Genomic DNA, 25,091 nt, shown 5'->3' on the forward strand with positions numbered 1-25,091 from the left:
TGTATTCGCAATCTGTTGCACCGCTACCTTTTGTGGTGCTAGTTGCCACTTTAACCCTACCCCACCCAAATAAATCAATAAAATTGCTGGTTTGATTCATTGCATGTCAAAAAAACTCCCAAGTGAAGTTGCATTTGGGTTGACAAAAGTAATAACTCGTGGTTTATGGAAGTACTTTTAATCTTCCCAAATTCAGCTCATTAAAACAACATTCGTTAAGACGTCCGATTCAGCCTGCAGTGTCGTATTTGATTTTTCTCACCCAATGCCAAAGATACTAAACGAACTAGAGTTATTTTGACCATTTTGTTTATCCCGTGTGCCCATCAAGCGGGAGAGAACATTTGCTTGAAGATGAACCCGACAGGAGGAGACGAAGGCGCATCCATCCACACATAACCGCGACATTACCAAATAAATAGGGAGAAAAGCATTCCATTTAGATGCAAATGTTCATTTCCTTCTCTATCCTTTCCCATCCGGCAAGGAAAAGATATATATTGGGGGAAGGGGGCAGGGACGGCGTGCGAAGCCGACGACGACAGATGAATCGACAGGCGAACCCAGGCACTGCATTTGCGTTGCGACGGGTCCATGTTCTTCTTTTTTTTTTTTCTTTTTTTTTGCACCGGACATTGATATTCAGCCCCGGCTTCGCCAATTATGTAAAACGAGATGGATGATATTCGTGCTGGTAACAATAACCCATGTTGTATATGAACATTCAAAATCAGAAACTGTATCTTAAGACACAGCATCTACATTTTTACGTTTTACGTTTTAAATTTGCCCCCCCCCCCCGACATAAAGTCCGTAAACTGGCGGGCTAAATGGTGGCGAAAATAAGTCTTAAGTAACATAGTGGCATGCGAAAAATAATAGGCTCGGTCATATTTCGAATGTTTGTTTTTCTTTCGACGGCTGCTTGCCGTGATGCTAGCCGCTTATGCTGAAATGGACGACATCCTTCGAGAATAAATTTAAAGTAATTGGTATTTAAAATGACATCCACCATTATTTTAGGAAGGTGGCAATCGGAGGAAACATATTTACTGGACATAAATAGTTTGTGAATAGGCAAACAAATACAGCGTATTGGCATCGACGAAGCACTCACCACTCAGCAGTTCTGTTCAATGTGCACCAGGGGGCGGTAGCACACAAGCCTGATCCGAGGCATGAAAACACGTTTGTGGTGACCATAAAATCATTGTTTTCGTTTTCACCTGAACTAAAATTATCCAACATGGTCCTCAGCGACCGAAGCGAGAACTGGACTCTTGACCGTGACTCCAAAACGAGTCGGCTTGTGTGCATAATATTTGTTCATTTGAGAGAAGTAAAGAAATCCAAAATTCAGTCCATTGAATGGACACGTGGAAGTTGAATCAGGCTTATTATATGCAGAACATCCTCAATTTTTTTCTCCATATTTACATGTGCTCATGTACATATTTCTGTCCAAATCTAAAATAAAAATTCTCACTCAAACTTAAAAAAAGTGTGATAATATATACATCCATGAAAAAAGACAAGTAAAAGTAAACATGACCTACAAAAACACCTACACCGAGGTCTCCGACTGTAACCGCAGGACAAACTTGTGTGATTTGGGGTCAATGTACTCCTCGGATAAGTGGATAAAGGGGATCTTCTTGACAGACACCACCAGGCTGAAGTCCGAGCACCTGAGGACAAACACAGCGCCGTCTCGAAGGCCGCTGGTGACCGACGCCTCGCTAACCAGAGTCCACTGTCGCGCCATCCAGTGGTCCCGGCTGTACTGCAGAGTTGGGCCTGGTTTCAAGTAACTCTCCAGGAAGGCCTGCAGAAAAACACACACAACCACCTTTTATCTTTGCTTCATTGGGTGTTGAGTCGGTTGTACCGTGTCTTCACTCACTCAGTGCTCATTTGTCGTTTAACTTTGCAGCTTTCCATTTGCTTTTTTATTCATTCCAAAATTTTGCACCAGTGCAATTCATAAAGCGGTTAGCATAGGGGTCGGGAACCTATGGCTCGCGAGCCATTTATGGCTCTTTTGATGATTGCATATGGCTCGCCGATAAAACTAAAACTTGTTTTTTTTTCGCCGTTCATTTCCCGTTGGGGCTGTAGTTGGCCGAAAGCGGCATTTTGATTGGATGATACTGGCCGTCATGTTGAAACAGGTAAACACCGTTAAAATGAGCCCAACGAGTGCACTTCAGCTTGAATGCACCGGAGCATTAGCCTTTGAGGAGAGAAAATGTTCTGATTCTAATTTGCAATGAAACAATACCATCGATGCCAGTCGAATGTCAGTGACATTTTAACAAGCCCCATGTTAACGTTAGCATCAACATACTTCTGCGAGAAGTATATTGCAGATAGCAAGTGTGGAAGCTTATGAGCCGTGTGCAGGCTAGCTAGCAGTAACTTCGCCTCTGGACCGGCAATTTCATTCCGATCGTTTGCCTGGATTTTTACCAATCACGAGGAACGGAAAACGATTCATGTTAACAGTGAGTACTATCACAAAGTTATTTTAAATAATACATTCTGATATTTTGTTGAAAAGTTGCAGCGCCCGTGTGTTTGCGTGTGTGTGCGTGTGTGTGTGCGTGTGTGTGTGTGTGTGTGTGTGTGTGTGTGTGCCTGCGTCTCACTGAAAAACATTTCTAAATATTTTAATTTTATGGCTCTCTTAGTCAAAAAGGTTCCCGACCCCTGGGTTAGCGGAATATAGCTATTAGCTTATAGAAGCTGGCCGAGGCGAAAACAATACAACCCCGTTATAGACCAACATGCTTGTAGGTACACAAAGACCCCTGGTAGCTTGCCAGATACGTCAGTGGACCCTGGTGGAACTTTCCAGACCAGAATTTATTTTTTTGGTGTGATTGTGTGTGTGCGTGTGTGTGTGTGGAGATTAATTCATTCACTGCCAGACGATGTGCAAAAATGTGTCCACTACAGTGCCAGGGTTATTGTCATTTTCAATCAAATTGCAGGACCGACAGAATATTGAGTTTTAGGACTACATAGACATTCAATGCAGTGTAAGAAACCTTAGACTCTCTTTTTTTCATCAGAAAAAAAATACAGTAAAGTCTCGTTATATCGATATCGGATATATCGATAGTCCCGGTTATATCGATACTATTTCTATGCACGCACGGAGAAAATTACATGCAAACAGGGTCGGATATATCGATAGTCCCGGTTATATCGATATTTTTTTGGACTCCCTTGAATATCGATATAACGAGACTTTACTGTAGTTAATTCTTAAGTTATATGGGTCTGGAGTTATCAGAGTTTGAAATGGGGGCGGCTGTACAAAAGGCAGAGGTCTGATCAGTGTTTTAGCGCCCTCCTCCGCAGAAAAAAACAAAACCCGAACAAATTCGGGAATGACGTTCCACGTCATGCTTTTCAATTCCCGAATAAATTTGGGAATTGCAATGAATGAGCTAAAAACAAACTACCTACATATATTGAGAAGTTGCAGTATTTGTTCCTGTATTTTGAAAGCTCCTATATTAATTATCCAGACAGGCTGAGACCCCAGCCCCACCCCCACATTCGCTTTTGTGAATATGCAATGGAGAACAGGCGGCCTGACCTTGGGTGACATGTTGTTGCTGATGCAGAAAGCCAAGTGCTGTTGGATGCTCTCCATGCTGTGACAGTGCTGCTGTTTGGTTGTCCTCAAGTACTTCTGGAGAGTCCGCGACATGGACGGGAAGATAGCTTGCGCTGCCTCTCGCGGGTCCATCACGTCTCCCGGAATTTTTTTCTGCTCCTCTTCCTTCATGTGCTTGATATGAGTGAAGGCCTCTTCGACGGCGACCACCAGTCTAGCAGCAGAAAGGAAAGTGCAAGTGCAACACCACAGGTCAATATTATAGGAAATAAAGGGTCATTTACATATTCAGACGCAATTAAATCGTCGTTATGCTAACCTTTGACTTGAGAGCAAAAATTTGAGATACAAGCGTTGTGTGGTTGGAGCAAACTCAACTCCATTCACTTAGCAACAAAAAGCAGGTTGGAATGTCATGAACGGTTGGGGAAAAAAAGCTTCAAGATTTTTATTTGCAACCCACCAGGTGAGGTTCACTCACAAATTGAACGGAAAATGTACACTTTATGTAATTAAAACTGTAATTAAAATCAAGTGGCTTTCTTTGCCTTCTCATCTGCCGCAATCTGCTAAGGGCAAACACCCTAAATGAGCAAACAAACATCATCGTTATTGCAGTGTAATAACCTTTGAATTAATGGGTGACTGAACACAAATGGTGTATCAGCACATGTAGATGCACATGTATTGCACATATGTATTTATTCATCCTGTGTGAATCGCCGTTAACTCATTCATTCCCAGACATGTGCAGTGCAAACATGTTCCCACTCTCGTGCAAGGGTTTTTGTCATTGTTATTCAAATTCCCGGACCTACATAATATTGCGTTTTAGGACTACATAAACATTCAATGCAGTGTAAGAAACCTTAGACTCTCTTCTTTCATCAGAAAAAAAGAGTTAATTCCTAAATGATATGGGTCTGGAGTTATATGAGCCTGAAATGATGGTAGCTGTCCAAAATACAATGCAATATACATATTGGATTAAAATTTGGTTAACAGTTGAAGCTTGAACAAAACGCTAACATGGAAAAAGGGGAAATTATGACTCCTCGTGGATTGGAAGAAACACTGCCAGAGTTTTGGCCAGCGCTTTATCGGCATCCAAGCAAAAAAAAAAAACAAAACGGAACTAATTCGGGAATGGCGCTCTATGTCATATTTTCAATTCCAGAATAAATTTGTGAATGGCAGTGAATGAGTTCATTACTGCAGCTCATTTAGTACTAACGTGCATGGTGGCAAGTATTCAAGAGACTCTGAGAATGCTGATAAAGAAGAAGACGAGTTTTTGCCGATTCATTTCCGCCACTCACCGCGCTCTCCGTTTGCGCACTCGCCTCTCGTGCTCGGCCTCTTCGTAGTAGAGCTCGTTGTGGCTGGAATCCCGGCAATGGGCGGCGGCCGCAATCATGGCTCTGGACTGCGAGTGCGCCATTCCTGTGGTCGCATTGTTTCCCGGACCTGTCGCGGCACACGGAAACTGAGTTTTATGTCGAAATGAATCTCTAGTATTACATTTTATAAACATAGAATAATGACATACAGTACTTCATTTAAAGGACAACCAACGTCACTTTTTTGTATCTTCATTGACATCAGAAAAACGTTTTATAGCATATAAAATACCCAAAACACACAGTATATTTTTATTCAAATGCAAAACACCAATAAAAATGACTTAAAGTGTCCAAAATCTGCAAAAAAAATGAGCTGCGAATTGGCCATTTTCAGAAAGTCTCACTCCCAGTCCGTGACGTCACGCCAAGACGTCTTGCATTGCTGGAGAATCAAAACATTGGCTTCAGATTCGAAGAATATGCTTTCTTGTTACACATCCAGTTATGAATATGATTCAAATAGTTCTTAAGAGGAAAGCATACATGTTTGAAATCGATTAAAGAATTTATTCCATGCCATTATGAGGCAACATTGAGGGGAAAGAGGCATAAAATGGCAACCTCCTATGGCCATCTCCGTTTCCTCAGGCTAATAAATTCCTTATATGGAGCTTGGATGCCCTCTTCTGGCGGCTTTTGAGTGCAACACGAGGTCCCCAGACCAAACAAGTACAGCAAAATACATTGACGTGATGGAAGGACCGCTACATTGCGTCTTTTTTTCCGGTCAGGGGTGGTCCTTTAGTGACGTCACGTACGGACTGCCATTCAGCGCAAGTCTTAAAACGTAAAATACAGCTATATGCGGTGGAATCTTATTAAAATACGCTCAGTAGAAGTCATTTGAAGCCATTTTACAAATTATGGACGCAATTTGTCCAGAGACGTCGGTTGTCCTTTAAATAACAAAAATGGAACAATTTTGGGGACTGCAGTATCATGTAAGACATACAAAGAGGTACATCATTCCTCAACAAATTGCAGTTAACTGTGATTCACACGCGAGAATTAATACATGTCTGTGCATCTATACACCATTTGTGTTCAGTCAAAGATTACTTTTCCGCGATACCAAGGGTGTTTGTTCGCCTGTCTATGTCATTTCCCATTCTTGGCTGGCAAAGAAAGATACTTGGTTGTTTTAAAAACATTATGTGTACATTTTCTGTTCGGTTTGCAAGTGAACATTACCTAGCGAGTTAGAAATGTTTAAAAATGTTTTTTTTTCAACCATTCATGACAGTCCAACTTGTATATATGGATGGATGGATGATAGATGGATAGATGGATATAGATATATATACAGTATCCCAATAAATGGGTTGCAATAGTATTCAAGGAAGGGGGTGGTGGTGATATGAATTAATTCAATTCGATGCACTCTTAAATCCAAACCCCATTTTGTTCCACCCCTTGCAACAGGCATACACCTTGGAATTTAAACTATTTTCATTCAGCATAACCTTGTGAAATTCAGAATGCTTCTGCGCTCTAACATGGCTCACAGCTACTGCTGTATTGTTACAAATGCGGATTCTTGAGGCCGAATCCTGAGCGGTGCAAATGCGGGTTAAGAGATGGCACAGGGGATAAATTATTCATGTGGACCAAAGAAAGCGCATAAATAGAATAATTCATGAAGGGAGCAGCGGGGAGTTTTTCGGCATACCCCGCTTTGAATGACAGCGCTGAAGGTGGGATGGGCGGATGATTATGTTGCAAATGTTAACACGCTTGGAAACAGTAGCTTGTCAGGAATAATCAAACTCTCTGGATTAAATTGGATGAGTAAAAGGGTGTGTATGGGGGTAGGGGGGTATGGTGGTAGGGGGGTAACACACATTGTCAGCCATTTTCTTGAAACATGCAGGAGGGAAGAAGTGAGCCAGGTTAGTGCACTTGAATGACACCAAAGAACGGGTGATAATTTAACAACGGCTGTGTGTTACATTCACACAGTCGACTGAATATTTGACGGGAACTCGCGGCATGCCATCAGTGTGAGTGTGCGGCATATAACAAGGTGCACACGCCGTGCGCAAACCTGCGAGTGAGAAGCATCAGCGTTTGAGTTGACTTACTGTTCAATAGATACGCTCTGAGTTTAGCTTTAAAGGCTTCAAAAGAAAACACCGGGAGAGAAGACAGTCAATGACACACATAATTTAGTGAAGCGGGAGGGCTCCAGGCACAGTGTGATCTGAGGTAAACGCACCTTCGGCGGGGGCCGCGGGGAAGTCCCCGTCCACATTATAGACTTTGAGACCAGCCAGGTGCTTGGCGGCGCGCGACTTGGAGGCGGAGAGCAAAGCCGGGTTATGGATGGCAAAGTCACAGTAGTAGTGCTCCAACACGGCCAGTGCTGCCCGCTGAATACTGCACACACAAAGTCCAAAGACATAATTTTCACAAATTTGAGCACACGATTTCAAAGTCACGGATTTGAAAGGTAGATGAGTACTGAACAGCCAAAGTCAAAAGCACACCGCAATGTCAGAGAATACAATTTTTAACTTGCTATGGTAATCTGTAACACTCTGTGCGTGTGTGTGCGAGTTTTGAAACACGTATTGGATTTGTATAAGAGGACCTAAGTCGTCTCCAATCAATCCTGCCATTGCTTGTCACTTCTCTCACCTGAGTTGTCCCAAGTTATAGTGCCTGGTTTCTCCGTCTGTGGAACGTGTGACACACACGGAGTAGTAGGGCCGAAGCTGCCTTAACTCCAGCAACACGATGGCCAGATAGTGAATGAAGAGCAGCGCGTCCACCAGCGACACGGCGTATTGCACGATGCCCTGGTAGTTTTCATCCTAAAGGGCACAAATGTGAGGGTAAAGCCAAAGTCAACCACAGCGAGTCACGAGGTGTAAAAGCAGGCGTGAAGAGGGACATGTCTATTTCCTGACAAGCATACTCGCATTTCAATCAGCAGCGCAATGGAATGTGTCAATCAGAGCTAGTTTTACTCCAAATTTAAAACATGTTGAATCTAATCCATTGGAATTGATTCATTAGATATGTGACCAAAGCCCCCAATTGGCACTGAATCATGTTTACTGTTCATCTCAGAAGAGGGGAAAAACAGGACTCAAACTTTTCTACGATCATTACTTCATCGGAAAAAAATGTGCGGAATGCCTTCAAATGTGCTTTTGGATGAAGGAACGGAATGAAAATGGCCATTAATCACAAGCTGGTGGAAAAAAAGTCTTCCCACTAAAGCTAAAGCTTTAAAAGACTCAAAATGTTGAAAAGAGCCATATTGGAACAAAAAAAATGTTTAGAGTCACAAAAAATGAAAAGCCATATATAAGCCTCATCATGAAGGCAACACGTGATATGTATCTATATTAGCCTACTATGAAAAAATAGTCACTTGATTACAAAAAGCCCTAGACGGGAGTTGGAGGCATATTGGACCCAGCTCCTGCATCCCCTCAAAACAAATATGTCTGGTGCCACAAAAAAACAAACAAAAAAAAACCATCCATATACAAGCCTCATAATGAAGGCAACACATTCAATTGTATCTATAATAGCTATATTAGTCTAGTATCAATGAAGATGAAGGGGGCTTAGGACACACTTTTGCGATACACAGTATGAATTATCGTAGCTTACGTGTAGCATATAAAAATGCTTCTCCCGGCCATACCCATTACCATTCATTACCAGGACTCTCTGTGAAATGTCCATGAAATGCCCGTCTACATAGTTTTTTCATTTTCAAACATTTTTGAAAAAGCACTGGGGAGCCACTAGGCTGGCGCTATTGAGCAGCACGCGACCCCAGAGCCGGCGGGTTGTTTTCAAATTTCTCTCTCAGAAACCAAACAGGCATTCGGGCACCCCATCACGTTCTCACCTGCGAATCGAGTATCCTCACACCATAGAACAACCAATAGGAGACCACAAAGAGCAGCACCAGAACACCAAGCAGCGCCCGGAAGACAAAGAGGCGCGGGAGGCTGGCTCGCGGTGGCCGGAAGAAGAGGGCCCAGACGGCAAGTAGCAGGATGAGCAGCTTGAAGGCCACGGAGATGAAGAGGCCTTCGCAGGCCGTGCCGCAGCTCTGCAGCTTCTCGGGCCAGAGGAGGTGGGGGAGGACCAGGAAGGCCAGCGGTGAGAGGAAGACCAGGAGACCCAGGAGGGCAACCAGCGTCAGCGTAAAATAGCGGCGGCAGTCGAGTCCCACGCTCTCCTCCAGGTCCTTGGTGATGCGCACAATGTCTTCCTGGGAGAGGCTGTGCTCCGAAGTGCCCGTCACAGCCGTGGTGGTCTCGCCCCAGTTGTCATCCTGAAAATTCCACATTTCATGAGCTCAACAACAAACTTTTGCTTGTATCTCATAAGTCATCACAAATATATAATCAGGGATGAGAATGACAAATGAGAAAAAAGTCTGAAAAAATAGGCGTGGGGGAGTTTACGTGCATATATACTGTTTAATATATACAGAATATATACAGTATATATATACAGCATATATATATATATACAGATAGATAGATAGATAGATAGATAGATAGATAGATAGATAGATAGATAGATAGATAGATAGATAGATAGATAGATAGATAGATAGATAGATAGATAGATAGATAGATAGATAGATAGATAGATAGATAGATAGATAGATAAATTGATTTCAACAAAATGTCAGAACGTATTATTTAAAATAACTTTGTGATAATACTCACCATTAATATGAATGGTTTTCTGTTCCTCATGATTGTTAAAAATCCAGCCAAACTATCGGAATAAAAGTCAATTTGCCGGGTACATACGCAAGGTTACTGCCAGCTAGCCTGCACACTGCTCATTAGCTTGCACGCTTGCTTTCTGCTGCCTCTCACAGTAGTATATTGACGCTAACGTTAGCATGGGGCTTGTCATCGTGCCACTGACATTATTCGACTGTCATCGATGGTATTGTTTCATTGCAAATTACAATCTATCAAATTAGAACCAAAGGCGAATCATTCGGTCCGTTCAACGTGATTTTTTTTTTACTTGTCCGCTTATTCAAAAGGGGACGTTTACCTGTTTCGACATCAACGGCACCTAAATAAAGATCACCCAATCAAAATGGCGCTTTCCGCCAAACGGCGTCAGTATCATGCAATCAAAAAAATTATTTTGATTAAAAAATTGTGGTTCCGAGAAGGTTTATCTCAGATTGTTCTACTAGGATTTTGGGAGATTAGGAAAAAAAAGGAATCACACCAAATTTCATTAATAGCAGGGTATATGCGTCACCTGTATTATTATTATTATCTTTTACATTTTCATGTACAGCACTTTGTTACAACTGTGGTTGTTGTGAAAGAGCGACAAAAAAAATTAAATTTAAAGTATCGTATTGTATTTGTGGCACTTGATCAATCATCATCACATAACTAGATTGTGTTACAGTTTTGTCCGACCTCGTGAGAGGAAAAGAAAAGGTTGTCTCGTCGGGAGAGGAAGGAAGGGGTCAAAAATGGAGAGCAGAAAAGGACAACAGTGCACGATGCCGACTTGGGCCAGAGAGTGAGACTGTATCCGTAGATTATGAAGGTCAGCCATGTTGATGCGAAGCACTTAGAACAACAACGATAAGGACTCATTGCAAAGCAGTCAAAACAAGCTTCCGGCACAAAGAAGAGGAAACACCGACTGTCAAGTGGGGGGCAGGGGACGAACAAAGTGGGGGTGGGGGGTTCTGGCTCTGACTGGGAGTTGGAGGAAAGAAATCAGCCCCTGGCCTCAAGAGGATGACCAATGTCTAACAATGGAAAGTTTGAACTGAAAGTCTGTACCTTGACATAATGATTCGTTGCTGAATTTACATGACCCCAAAACACACCAAGTGGTTGGAAAAAAAAACACACACACGCATACGCACACACACTTATACACACATGCGCGCAAACGCACACACGCGCGCACACACACACACACACACACACACACACACACACACACACACACACACACACACACACACACACACACACGCACACATACACAACGATATATGACTGAGTAGTCGTTTTAAAATCAGAAGTCAAGGATAATGTTTGTGGATTATATGCGACTATTAGTGACGGGAAAACGAAGCTTCATGAAGCACTTATATTTTTGATTTCGGGATGGTGCTCTTGGTTTAAATATGAAAGTTAGTGGAAAGGAAACGCTTTAAAAAAAATCCACTGCATCTTTAAAACGAGTGCCATCAAGAGGAGTCTAAAAATATCACAAGTGCTTCATGAAGCTTCGCTCACCCATCACAAGCAACTATGATTCAGACTTTAGCAGGCATCATGGAACTTGACATGCTTGATTTGCTTTTGCAGGTGGGATAAAATGATGGTTGTCCACATCATCGCGCCTTGACTTTGAGCGTGATTGACTGGCAAAGAGTTCAGAGTGTTCACTGCCCAATGCCAGCTATCTGCTCTGAGACACTCGTGAGAAAAAGCAGAATGGATGGATGGAACGGAAAATTCACCAGTTGGTCTTACGGGAAAACCTTTTCCTGATGTTTCAGCAGGTGAAACCATCTCTAGAAACTGATTTACAAATCCCAAAGCAGACAATGGAATGACTAATTTGGATTCAGACATAACAAACACCAAAAACAGTAGCGCCCCACACTGTTGCAAGTCGGTCAAAGTGCATTTTAGGGATTAAAATGTGGGATAAAATCATCATCAAATCCTTGCCTGACACGAGTCTTCGCACAATCTGTAATCTGCTCCAGGCCGCCTGACTAAAAATACACAACAGTGACCCGCATTTGTCAACAGGATAAAATAAGACTAAAAAAGCCTTTAATAGTCCCAATATTGGATATGCGTGGATGGGGATATTGGATGGGTGGATGGGTGGATGGATAGATAGATAGATAGATAGATAGATAGACAGACAGACAGACAGACAGACAGACAGACAGACAGACAGACAGACAGACAGACAGACAGACAGACAGACAGATAGATAGATAGATAGATAGATAGATAGATAGATAGATAGATAGATAGATAGATAGATAGATAGATAGATAGATAGATAGATAGATAGATAGATAGATAGAGGTTGTGCTCCCATCAAAAGGGCAAATTTGTCACAGAGGTCATCCTACCTGGCCTAATTTGTTCCCAACTGCAGCGCTGACCAATGGCGGAAGGTTAGGGTCGGCCTCTCCAGTGGTGACAATAACCTCCTCTTTCTCAATTACGGGTTCACAGACCTCGAGAACCCTCAGAACTTCATCGCCTGTCTCCATCACGCTAGACGTGCATATTCCAAAATCGTCATCCATTGTACTTTAGCCTCAACCGGCCCATCGCAGTGGTCAGAAGACTTGTGTAAAAACCGACAGACCGCACGATGTGGATTTGAAGCAGAGGAGTGCGTGAGGCTACTTTATGTATAGAATTTTCTCATGGTGCCTGGGGAGGTATTGCACGTCACTTGCATCTTCGTGTGTGCCAGGGTGGGTGAGGGCAGGGGGGCCTCTTGATGGAGGTTAGGGAGTAAGAAGAAAACGAGGAGAATGCATGAGTGATGAGACCATGCCGTGGGAGAAGAGATGGAGGCTGGTTTAAAAGGACGTCTAGATAAAGAGAAAGTGGATGGGGGGCAGGAGGGGTTCACTAAACAAACATTGGTGCCCACCATCCCGCAGGGCTAAGAATAAACAAAATGGCGATTAGTGGATGCACATCTACCATCATCTTTTTCTTCACTTTTCCTTTTACTCCCTTCAGGCATCCTGCTTCATTCTTCTCCCGCCGTTTGCCTCGGCGCCACTCTCTGCCCATTTCTTCTGACCCAGTGAACACCGGGGAGAGCGCACGCGTTAAAAGCTACAGTCAAACAAGATGCGGCCAGGAAAATGTTTTTTTTTTTTCCTCAGAAAACGATAAATAATAAAAGTCGGGCTGCGGCGGCACTTGGGCAGATGGACGCCCAACGCACGCAATATCGAAATGAAAGGCCGCAATTGTTATTGTAATAGCGATAACACTTTGGGGGTCACAAAACTCGACTGTTAAATCTGTCTTTTTGTGCAGGGAAAACACAGTGCCAAATCTGCTTTTTCGAAGTCATTTTTACATACTAAACATGACAAAATAGGACACGAGGAGTTAGTAGGAATATGCAAAAAAAAAATTACAGTGCCTTTTCGCAGCAGTAGGTCAGTAAAATTACAGAAGCATTTGATTTTGTTCTGTCTCGATGCACTCTCACCGTGAATGTTGCTTGATTGCCAACAAGACGCTTGAGATGCCCGATGATGGACAAGATAGCCAGACAAGGTGACCGACTTCCACATGACCCTCAGGTAACAAGCTGTCATCGCTGGAATAACTCTGTCACTCACAAGCTCCAATTCATGAGCAACAACAAGAAGAAGAAGAAGCCTTTGATGCCGTATGGATAAGAATGACAAAAATCTGCATCCTCTTCTCTCACACCAGCTACCTTTATACCCTCTTTGACAACATCCATCATCCTCCTCTTTGGTCTTCCTCTCGGTCTCCTGCCTGGCAGTTGAAGGCTCAGCATCCTTCTCCCGATATAGTCACTCTCTCTCCTCTGGACATGTCCAAACCATCTCCGTCTGGCCTCTCTGACCTTGTCTCCAAAACCTCTCATCTGAGTTGTCCCTCTAATGTACTCATTCCTGATCCTATCCAACCTGGTCACTCCCGAAGAAAATCTCTACATCTTCATCTCTGCTACCTCCAGCTCTGCTTCCTGTCTTTTCTTCAGTGGCACGGTCTCCAGTCTAAACATCATGGCTGGTCTCACCACCGTTTTATACACTTTTCCTTTCATCCTAGCTGAAACCCTTCTATCACACATCACACCTGACATTTTTCTCCAGCTGTTCCAGCCTGCCTGGACACGCTTCTTCACCTCTTTTCCACACTATCGATTGCTCTGGACAGTTGACCCCTAGTACTTAAAATCCTCCACCTTCTTTATCTCTTCTCCCTGTAGCATCACTCTTGTACTTTGATCCCTCTCATTTACAGACATATATTCCGTCTTGCTGCGACTGATCTTTCGCATTTTTGTAATGTAATTATTAGTATTGAATGTAATTATTATTATATACCATTTTTTTCCGGATTATAAATCGCTGTTTTTTTCTGAGTTTGGCTGAAGGTGCCACTTAACACATGAAATTATTTACACATTATTCACCCATTCATTGTAGGGCCCACAGAATATTGAGTTTTTGGACTACATAAAAATTTAATGCAGCGTAGGAAACCTTTGACTCTCGACCTTCATCAGAATAAAACTCCTATGTTATATGGGTCTGGAGTTATCTGAGCTTGAAATGGGGGCGGCAGTACAAAAGGCAAATTCTGCCCCCTCGAGGGAGGTGAAAATATTGCCAGAGGTCTGAACAGCGCGTTATCGGCACCCCTACAGAAAAAAAACAAAACCGGAACAAATTCGGGAATGGCGCTCCATGTCATGCTTTTAAATTCCCAAATAAAATTCATGAGTCATTTCAAATTATTTTCACATTAAACCAGAAGAGGGCACTCTCTGTCTATGTTGATCAATCCACGATGAGTCTGACGTAAGCGACGTAGAAGAAGAAGCCTCGCATTTTAGATCTCTGGAATTGGTGGAGTTGTTTAAAAGTGATTTGGAGTGACAGAGTTGTTTTGGTCAACTCGTTAGCACGTTGTTCACGGTCTAGTTATCTGAATAATTCTTCATTTGTTACGTGACAATGCCAGGAACGTTCACAGTTCGTTGTCAATGCTTTATGTAACATTAGCATATGTACACTTATTCAGACAGTCATTTATTTTTATTTAATATTGCCTTTCAAGATGACATGTCGGTTTATCAAATACATTTACCCTCAAATAAAAACTTATACTCCAGTGTGACTTGTGTTTTTTATGGCTATTGCGACCGATAGTCTACATACCTGCCAACTTCTGAAACCAGAAAAGCCTCGTAATACGCCAGGGTCCAGGTTACTGCGCATCCGCAGTAAACTATCTGCATTTCCGCTTGTTAGCGTTTTTTTTGGTCATTCATTCTAATTCTGCTGTGCCAATGACCATTTTGTGTTTGGGAGCCTTTTACTGAGCATCTTCATCTTTATTAAGTTCATCGAGTTGCTTGTTCTGTAGCCACAAGGGGACACAAGCCAGTGTCTTATTGTGTAAATCCCAAGTCAACAAGATGACAAAAACACGAATGAGAGAAAAACAAAATAGCTGAAGTGATATTTCTTTCACCAATGCACACCACAACCGCAAGACTAATCAGAAGATTCAGACCAATCATAAAAAGATTGTAATCACAGCTCATGTCCAAGTAATCCAAAACAATTTGGAGCAGATGATCTAAATACAACAAGGCACACAGTGAATATTATTGATTGCATATAAAAGAAGAGTAATTCCCGTCATTTTGTGAATGTCATCTCATAGATGCAAAATCGGAATCATTTCTTACCTTATATTTGTCATTTCGCACACAATCCATCGCATAATAAATGACTTGTCATTTTCTATGGACATGCACGATGGCTGAGCACACACTTTGAGTCGCCTCAACTAAGCGACTTGGCCTGGTCCATTTCGGGCGGGGGGCCCGACTGAAGCATTTGAAACAAACAGTCCGACTCCTCCCGGGGATTAATGAGTCTTTTTCTCCAAATTGACAAACCATCCACAACTTGCAGCCCGCTAGAATCCTGCACATTTGTGCAGACGTTTATTTTATCAATGCAAATTCATCCGACGAGTGGATTGCTCCTGTCGAGTAAATAGCAGATGGCCTTTTTGTTTTTACGTCACTTCATTTTGACTATAGTCTCTCAAATGTCCAAGGTTTTCAAAATGTGATCATATTACCGCAGGGTTAACAACAATGAATACCAGGCTTGTTCATTTAAATCAGATGATAGGTGAGAAGGTTGTGTGATTAGTGACTGCCCGATTGGCCTACCTGGACCTGCTGGCCTTGAATAGCGGCGTCACCCAGCAGTGGTTCAGCAGGAGCGGGGTTAATCGTGATTGATTTTTCAGAGCGGCTGTCTTTGCTGCGAGACTTGTGGCGATCCCGGCTTCTATCCCTGAAATAAAATACAATTAATAATAATAATCAAAGTTGCCATCATTTCCCGATTGAAAGAAACATAATGAGCAAGCCTAAATGCTTCCTCTCAAAAGTGTAAAATGCAAAATGAATGGAGACTGTCAGTGATAGATGTCAAAGTCACACGCCTCTCCAAATACAACCCAAACGTGCGCTCAGACATATGAGCTCCATTGAGCGCCCGCGCATTTACACTTCTAATCCTGTGTCAAATGTAACCAAGCAGTAATCAGCGTCCTCTGTCCGGACAGCACTCGGGCGACTTGGCACTGTGCCCAACGCGGATCTATGACCGCTGGGAAGCTGGCATGCGCCGTGGCCTCAGTAAATCCCTCATTGAGCTTTTTCCCATTTTGCCAGCGGGCGGCCATCTTGCATCAAGAATAAAAATACCATAGCCAACAATGGCGTTCAGTGCCTTTTGAATAGTGATAGGCAAGTGAAGCTTTATGAAGCACTTGATAGTTTTTGACTCATATCGATAGCACTTTTGGTTTGAAGATTCAATTGAATTTGAATGTATTTCCTTTGCACTTTCATATTTAAACCAAAAGCACCATCTGGAGGAGTCCAAAATATCACAAGTGCTTCATGAAGCTTCGTTTTCCCATCATTATGCATGAGTTCAATGTGACGGCAGTTTTAAATCCACTGATCTTTTCAGAGAACTCATTTATGAAACTCGTGCTGGGTCAGTCTTTCCAAGAGAGACTATGCTTAAAACTAGACCCACATTTTCCTCTATTTTCACTTCCTGTAAGTCTGCACAATAAAATGTAAGTTTGAATTTTTTCCCTGTACAATGTGCTCGATATACCCCCACTATTACAATGAACCCTGCACTCAGATTAGTCGTGACTTCGTGGAATGAGGATGAAATAACAAAATTCAACCCTTTTTAAACATGTTACAGGCGGCCATTTTGTGACCACCTCCCAAAGATTATGTCACATTTGGTCAGGAATCCCCTGGCAATCAACAGTTGAGCCACAATTGGTTCTGAGCAAATGTGATGTCAATGACGGCAACTCAATATTCATCGGAATACCGTGTATAATCTAAATGGGGCCTCATAGAACATATTGCTGTAACAAAAAAATGCCTGACTTGACTTAACACCACCCAAAAGTGATAGGAAAGCTTGAACTGCCACGCTAACGACCCCAGAGTTACAGGACATCCTGGCGCCAGGAGGAAAAGCGGAAAGAACCTGTGAGTAACAGTGCTGGAATCGCTACATGCTAGCAGGGCTGTGTTTTGATTCCAGGGTGTGAACCGCACCGCTTTCCGCTTCTATTTTTGTACTTCCCTTCCAATATGAAAATGGCACAGACATAAGAGTGAAAATATGAACTTCGTTGCAGATGGAGATGCTGCGTGGCCGTTACGTTATGTTACAAATACACATTTCCGTATCCTGAACATCCTCGGCTGTTTCAAGGGAAAGACATTGTGGTCCCAACATTGCTGGATCCAAAATCTACCAATTATTGCCTAAATTCATCTGAAGAGCTGTAACCCCGCATATACCGATGCAAGTACATTTTATAAGCGAATCACAATGTCTAAGTGATAATGGCAAAAGACATTATTGTCAAAAGAACAATTTACTCTTGTGAAAAAAAAGGTTGGGGACCACTGGCCTTTTAATGGACAACCGACGTCTCCGTACAAGTTGTGTCCATAATTTGTAAAATGGCTTCAAATGACTTCTACTGAGCGTATTTTAATAAGATTACACCGCATATAGCTATATTTTATGTTTTAAGACTCGCGCTGAATATTCAGGAAGTCTTGTTTTTGAGTTGGTGACGAGTCCGTACATGACGTCACTAAAGGACCACCCCTGACCGTAAAAAAGACGCATTGTAGCGGTCCTTCCATCACGTTAATGTATTTTGCTGTACTTGTTTGGTCTGGGGACCTCATGTTACACCCAAAAGCCGCCAGAAGAGGGCGTCCAAGCTCCATATAAGGAATGTATCAGCCTGTGGAAACGGAGGTGGCCACTAGGAGGTCACCATTTTGTGCCTCTTTTTCGGTGAGACAATTCTCCTCAATGTTGCTTCATAATGGCACGGAATAAATTCTTTAATCCAGGCGTCAGGAACCTATGCCTCGCGAGCCATATATGGCTCCTTTGATGATTGCATATGGCTCACCGATAAATCGAAATACATATTCTCGCTTTTTTCTGTTCATTTTCTGTTGGGGCTGCAGTTGGCAGAAAGCGCAATTTTGATTGGATGATACTGGCCGTCAGTTGAAACAGGTAAACGCCCCTTTAAATGAGCCCCCGACAGGTAAAAAACCTTCAGCTTGAATACACTGACGATTCGCCCTTGTGGAGATAAAAGTTTCCGATTCCAATTTGCAATGAAACAATACCATCGATGAAACAGTCGAATGTCAGTGACATTTTAACAAGCCCCATGTTAACGTTAGCATCAATATACTTCTGTGAGAAGTATGTTGCATAGCAAGTGTGGAAGCTAATATGCTGTGTGCAGGCTAGCTAGCAATAACTTCGCGTATGGAGCCGGCAAGTTGACTTTCATTCCGATCGTTTGGCTGGATTTTTCCCAATCGTGAGGAACGGAAAACCATTCATGTTAACGGTGAGTAGCATCACGTCTGTGTAAGCTCTCAGTCGTACAGGAGTGGTCCATCGATGAGAAGGTTTCTTCAGCCGTCATCTGTACAAAAGTGAAGGTTTCGGACGTTTCGCCTCCTATCCAAGAGGCTTCGTCAGCGAATTAAATTAAATTAATTAAATTAATCCCTAGGGATATATAAATGGGGCCGATACGACCAGTCAGACTTTAATTCGCTGACGAAGCCTCTTGGATAGGAGGCGAAACGTCCGAAACCTTCACTTTTGTACAGATGACGGCTGAAGAAACCTTCTCATCGGTGAGTAGCATCACAAAGTTGTTTTAAATAATACATTCTGACATTTTGTTGAAAAGTGGCCGCGCATGCGTGTGTGTTGCTCTCACTGAAAAACATTTCTAAATACTTTACTTTTATGGCTCTCTTAGTCAAAAAGGTTCCCAACCCGTGCTTTAATTGATTGCAAACATGTATGCTTTCCTCTTTAGAACTAGAGTAAAGTCTCGTTATATCGATAGTACTGCTTATTACGATACTATTTCTATGAACGCAAGGAGAAGATTTACATGCCGCAGGATCGGATATATCGATAGTCCGGTTATATCGATATTTTTTCCGACTCCCGAGAATATCGATATAACAAGACTTTACTGTATTTTAATCATATTCATAACTGGATGTGTAATAAGAAAGCATATTCTCCGAATCTGAAGCCATTGTTTTGATTCTCCAGCAATGCAAGACGTCTTGGCGTGACGTCAAGAACTGGGGGCGGGACTTTCTGAAAATGCCCAATTCGCAGCTCAATTTTTTGCAGATTTTGGAAACTTTAAGTCATTTTTATTGGGGTTTTGCATTTGAATAAAAATATCACACTGCGTGTTTTGGGTATTTTAGATGCTATAAAACGTTTTTCTGATGTCAGTTAGGAAACAGAAAAGTGACGTCGGTTGTCCATTAAGGCTTATTTAATAGAAAATTATGTTCAATGGGGACCTGGGAACTGATTATTCTCGTTTGTAATGGTTTCTTATGAGAAAAAAATGTTTGTCGGACAAACCTTTCGCCTTACACACACTTTCTGGGAACTAATTAAGTTCGTAAGCTGAGGTATCACTGTAAATCGTATCGATAAAGCAACCTGGCATGAATAGCGAGCTAAAAATGACATCCATATGATTCAACCCTACGTTCGACTCAATATTTGGTGAGCTTTCTTTTTACGAAAATGTCAGCAAACCAAGTTTTTTTGGTTCTCAATGGCCTTACCTGGATTTAAAAAAAAGTTAATTCTGTTAGTTTTTTTTAATGGAAAGGAGTCGCATCAATGACAACAGATTCCACTTGGAAAACCTGCTAGAAGGGTCGGATAATCTCTCCCTTTGTCTATGTGTCCAGTTTCCGAAATACTTTGAAGATCCATGAAAAACGGAGGCGACCTGCACAAATAGCCGTAAATCCTCAACATTAAAGATGAAACACACTTTTGTGAAACCGCTCCAATTAAAGATAAAAGCATGAATGGGTCGTTCTGATGCTGACAAGAAAGCGCTTTTCTGGTCCTATCTCTGGTGTCATCAGAAATTAGGCCCGATCAGGCATGTCAAAGCAGAGTGGTGGTGACACACTAATGCGTAGCCAGAGGAAGATGAGCAAGATAAGCCGATAGCAGCTCCCAGCGTGGCTCAACATTAAAGAGAGGGTAGGATTCCATTTTACCCGTGTCGATGGGAACCCCGTGAGCGCCCAGAGTGGTAGGAATAGCCGGAGTAGGTGGACTCCGTGTCCATGGCAACGCCGCGCTGCAATCCGGCCGGACTTGGTCCGTCCTGTTGGCAAAGAGGCGTCCTGTTGGCAAAGAGGCGATGGGTGGCCGTCTTGCTCAGGCGGTCGGTTTGGAAATGAATCCCGAGGCAGCGAAACACCAACCTGGGCGGGGTGGGTATTAAAAAAAAAAAAAAAAAAATACATTTACATTCAGAATGTGTGAAAAAAAATCTAGATGAATTAATGCACTTTACGAGTCAGCAGTCTCTAGTGTCTATCTAGTTGGTCCAGAATCCTGCCTCTTGACTGGTAGTCGTACGAGGGAACACATGACACCCGCTCTGGCATTACCTTCACTGGCTTCCAACACTAGTGGTGGAAAAATGAAGCTTCATGGAGCACTTGTGATGCGTTTTGACTCCTCCAGATAGTGCTCTTGATCTAAATATGAAGGTTAGTGCAAAGGAAATGTCTTTAAAATCCATTGCATCTTTAAGCCAAGACTGACATCTATTGGAGTCAAAATCTATCACAAGTGCTTCATGAAGCTTCACTTGTCCATCACAAACCAACACGTTTGATAATTCTTTGGAAGATCCTATTCATTTTTGACTCCTCAAATTGTCGTTTTGAGATCTGTGAGACGCTAAAGTGCTGCCAATTTGGAATGCCAATATGCAGAGATGAGCACAATATTTGGGGAAATGTGCCAATTTCAGGGGTTGCGGGGGAGGATATCTTTTTTAAAGCTGTTAGTCAGATATTTACTCAAGAAAACAAAGACACGGCAGTCATATTGCGTGAACGAAGAAAATGTTACACCAAAATATCCTACGTGAGGTGCCAAGAGAGCCCATTATCACAAATAGGGTGGCAAAGCAAGACAATAGCATGAGGTATACTATATGTCTCAAATGACCCTCTTGCATTTTTTCCTTCCTGTGTGGCCCAGTTTAGTTGCCATTGTGGCACAACGAGAAAAAAAAATTGTAGGAACTAGATATCCTCTGATCAGATTATATGCAGTGTCATTGTGAGAGGTGCATGGGCTCCGCCATTAAAGCAGAGGAAACAAAGTGCGACACCAAGAAGCTCTTTCAACAAAAAGGTCAGGATGAAGGGAAAGCTCAGTCCAGGCTGAACTAGACTGTCATCTTTAATATGAATTTTGTTGACATCAATATGCACAAACAGAAACACTGACTGTGGGTCATTAGAAAGTCAAATGGAAAGAAAAAAAATATTTTGCTCCTGGGGCTGTTGAGAAAAGCCGCCGCGTGACAGGCGCCGCTGGACCGAGACGTACATCGTTGCTTACTGACCCGAAACTTGTGGATTGCCGCAGCGGCAACGTGAAGCGGCAGCTGTGAGTAGGTTTTGTGCTGTCCCACTGAATGGTTAGTGTGGATTACAGTGGTTTTGGTGCCGGTTTGGCGAAAACGTCGTTACAAGAGTCCCGCCAACAACTGCGTATGGACACCATTTTATGTTGTGAGAAGGGTCATTTTTTTCCCCTCTAATTATATATATATTTTCCTATATTTCTATACTTACAAAAGGATACATAATCAAATAAAAGGTCAACACCCTGACAGCACTGGGTAGCTCCTTCAGCCAGAGACTATGACACCCGCGCTGCAAGAAGGAGAGGTACCGCCGCTCGTTCCTACCGACTGCTGTCAGGCTTTACAATTCTCAATGATCACATGTGAGAAAAACAAACAAAAAAACTGGACACTTGTAAATATGGGTTGATGCAATATACAGTGGGACCTTGGCTTACGAACTTAATTGGTTCCCAGACAGAATGTGTAAGGTGAAAAGTGTGTATCCCAAAAATTGATTACCCATAGGAAACCATTAAAATGAGAATAATCTGTTCCCTGGTCCCCATAAAACATAATTTTCTACTTCATGGCGCCCAAGTTAATGATGAAAAAGATGATCTCTCTGATCTTCAGGGCCAATAACTAAAACATCAGTTTTGTCCTGATTCAGCTGTCAAAATGTATTTGCTATCCATGACTTAATATCTAAAATACAATTTGAAGGAGTGTTAATAGACCCTATTTTGTGAGGAGACATACACCTGTGTGTCATGAGCGTAGATGTTTCCTGATGACAAGGAGAACCATGTAAAGATGAAAAAGTATTGGGTCTAAAATTGAACCTTGGGGTACTCCACGTTTAATTTCATGGACTCTCAAAGAACAAATGTCCAAATTAACAAAGTAACATCTGTCCGTGAGATAAGAATAAAACCAGAGTTTTATAAGTCTGTTTCATCAAAGGTGGTAATCAACAATATAAAAGGCAGAGCTTACATCTAGTCGCACCAAGACAGTGAGTTTTCTCGTGTCTGCATTGCAACTATTTGTCAAGGTTTGCATGGTGATGGATCCCAAAAAAGTAGGCAGGAGCAGCAAGAAGTAGCAAGGTGTAATTGACAAATTATATTAAATAAAGTCAGCAGGAACAAAATCTGACAGGGTGAAGCAAACACATACAATAACCCGACAACGAATGGTCATGCCGGGAGTTCTTTTAACTCCCACTGATTGGAACGACCAACACCTGTGCAGGTGCAGGCTGGGCCGACAACGCCACCCGTTGGTCACCAACCAGATCGTGACATTATTATAATATATATAATATAATATATACAACTTTCTTCAAAACGTGTGTTTCACCCCTAGGACTTGTGATGTGTTTGTCTTCTTCTGTCAATCTTTTGAAAGGCAAAGGCAACATCCTCAATGCGGGATTTAATCGGTCCAAGGCTTCAAGTTCACACAGGGTGCAAAAAAAGGAGCCTGGAGAAACAAAATTAAAAGCTAATTTATGATCCAAGTCTCCAGTGGAGTGAGTAATTTTAGAGTGTTGACTGACAAGCTTACAAATCTTTGGCCGAGTACTGAACTGAGATTAGAGGTGCTTTCTAATTTTGATTAAAACACAAACATATACATGACATAGTGCGTGTATATTTGGCATAGCCATCACCAGAACTCTACATTGTCGAAACTATGATGCTCACTGCACGGGTTGATGCAGGAATGGCTGGACGAGCACTCCAGCACGCCCAAAATGACTGACACAGCATTCCCCAAAGTTTTTGGGTTCAGGAAGCTAAATAAATTTTCAGGCTTGCAAGTCAGACTTGACTTGATTTACGATTTGGCGACTTGACTAGACTTGCTCGAATTTTTGGGAGGACTTGACTGACTTGATTTTTATCATATTAACTTGGGAAACTTGAAATTCATCACTTGAAACTTGCTTCACATTGGTACTTAAGGTATGTGACCTCATCCCACCTCTGTCAACTTTTGAGCGACTTAATGGCGAGACAAGTCATAAAACGTCCATTTCTCCACAATGACCCCTTTATAACTTGCCCTGCCTCGGATCTGAAACAATTAATTCATGTGTTTCTTAATCATTTCGGCATTACTTTGGTACATTTCTCAATGACAGCCTGTGAATGGAATATCCTGAGATGAACTCACAAGAGTGTACAAGGCACATACTTATATGCAACCTACATTCTTGGATAAACTTTCACTTCACTGCATGAATAATAGATGCATTTTATTTCAACTGAACTCTCTCGATATTTAAAGCAGCCTACTTTTAACTTTGCTGTTGTCATCTTCCGAACTGAAAGACAAATGATGACGATTTTCGAACTGTCGTTTTTTTTGTCGATGTTTGATAAATATACTGGCGTAGTGAACGGACAGTTATATGTATCACTCCGCTGGTTGCATTTCAACACTAACAACTGTTGTCATGTATCCCTATGCAGCTCACACTTTAACAGCTGTGTCCCGAAGCTGAGAAATACGCTTACATAAAAAAAAAACATTACGATACGCTAAGCCATTAACAAAAAAAAAAATACAAAGAATAACTAACTCCTTGATAACAATGTGACACGTCGAAGCTGCGGGATAAATGGATTCGGCTTTTGTTAGTGCGTCAATCTTGTAAAATTCACACGGGTAGATGACAATGGCGCGTCGTTTCCTATCAACAACCAAGTAACTTTCTACATTCACGGGAGTTATCGAGCGAACGAAAACAAACACACGTCGTCAACAGCAACGGAGACAGGACATTAGACTCCCATGCCGAGACCTTCACGCCCCACTGAGCTAACTTGCTAATTAATTAGCTGATCTTTAACACGCGACGCATCGTCATCGAAGTGAAGCTCACCTTTTGTGGGGAACAATCTCATTGCTTTGCTTGATTCAAATTCCAAGCGTTGTCAAACAGTTGGCTACAAAAGGGAAGCAGCCTTTGCTAACAGGAGGGAGGTGGTGGGGGGGCGTCCACACCCGCCACTTTGGAATGTTCAGCGGCAGTGGCTGGCAGCACCGCTGGGGTGTAGTGACTCGCCGCTAGGAATGACAGGGAGGTGGTGTCCTAACTTTCTCCTCTCATGATGGCCACATTCAGAGAAAATAGGAGGATTTGACAGCATTAATGGCAATGAAAACAATGCGTTCTTGGTTCTTTTATTTTTCCTAGGATTCTGTCCT

General features: G+C 42.3%; 1 protein-coding gene across 5 annotated transcripts; it reads right to left on the minus strand.

Moving 5' to 3' along the window:
* Nucleotides 1–177: 177 nt before the first annotated feature.
* Nucleotides 178–25,091, minus strand: vangl1 (VANGL planar cell polarity protein 1). 5 transcript variants are annotated; one of them, XM_089007971.1, is made up of 10 exons: nucleotides 24,766–25,091; nucleotides 20,497–20,606; nucleotides 16,015–16,141; nucleotides 8,900–9,331; nucleotides 7,669–7,844; nucleotides 7,247–7,407; nucleotides 7,113–7,148; nucleotides 4,948–5,095; nucleotides 3,608–3,842; nucleotides 178–1,825 (listed from the first exon to the last, which is right to left on the minus strand). In XM_089007971.1, exons 2-10 carry the CDS (start codon nucleotides 20,565–20,567, stop codon nucleotides 1,565–1,567), a joined length of 1,647 nt encoding a protein of 548 aa, XP_088864097.1. In that variant the 5' UTR covers nucleotides 20,568–20,606; nucleotides 24,766–25,091; the 3' UTR covers nucleotides 178–1,564. The 5 variants fall into 5 exon arrangements, with proteins under 5 accessions (XP_088864097.1, XP_088864122.1, XP_088864087.1 ...); XM_089007996.1 differs by having other exon boundaries at nucleotides 9,230–9,331; nucleotides 20,497–20,706; XM_089007961.1 differs by having other exon boundaries at nucleotides 20,497–20,706.

Source organism: Hippocampus bargibanti, linkage group LG01 (genome assembly GCF_051943395.1).
Source record: "Hippocampus bargibanti isolate YZ-2025 linkage group LG01, ASM5194339v1, whole genome shotgun sequence".
NCBI lineage: Eukaryota > Metazoa > Chordata > Actinopteri > Syngnathiformes > Syngnathidae > Hippocampus > Hippocampus bargibanti.

What these genes read in the sequence shown, in the direction of transcription:
- vangl1 (XM_089007971.1), bottom strand. Translation starts at nt 20,567, where the DNA reads ATGGACACGGAGTCCACCTACTCCGGCTATTCCTACCACTCTGGGCGC. An exon ending in CCCCGCGGCCCCCGCCGAAG is followed by an intron (nt 7,149 to 7,246) that starts GTGCGTTTACCT and finishes TTTCTTTTGAAG; the next exon opens with CCTTTAAAGCTAAACTCAGA. An exon ending in GTGCGCAAACGGAGAGCGCG is followed by an intron (nt 3,843 to 4,947) that starts GTGAGTGGCGGA and finishes TTCTGCTGCTAG; the next exon opens with ACTGGTGGTCGCCGTCGAAG.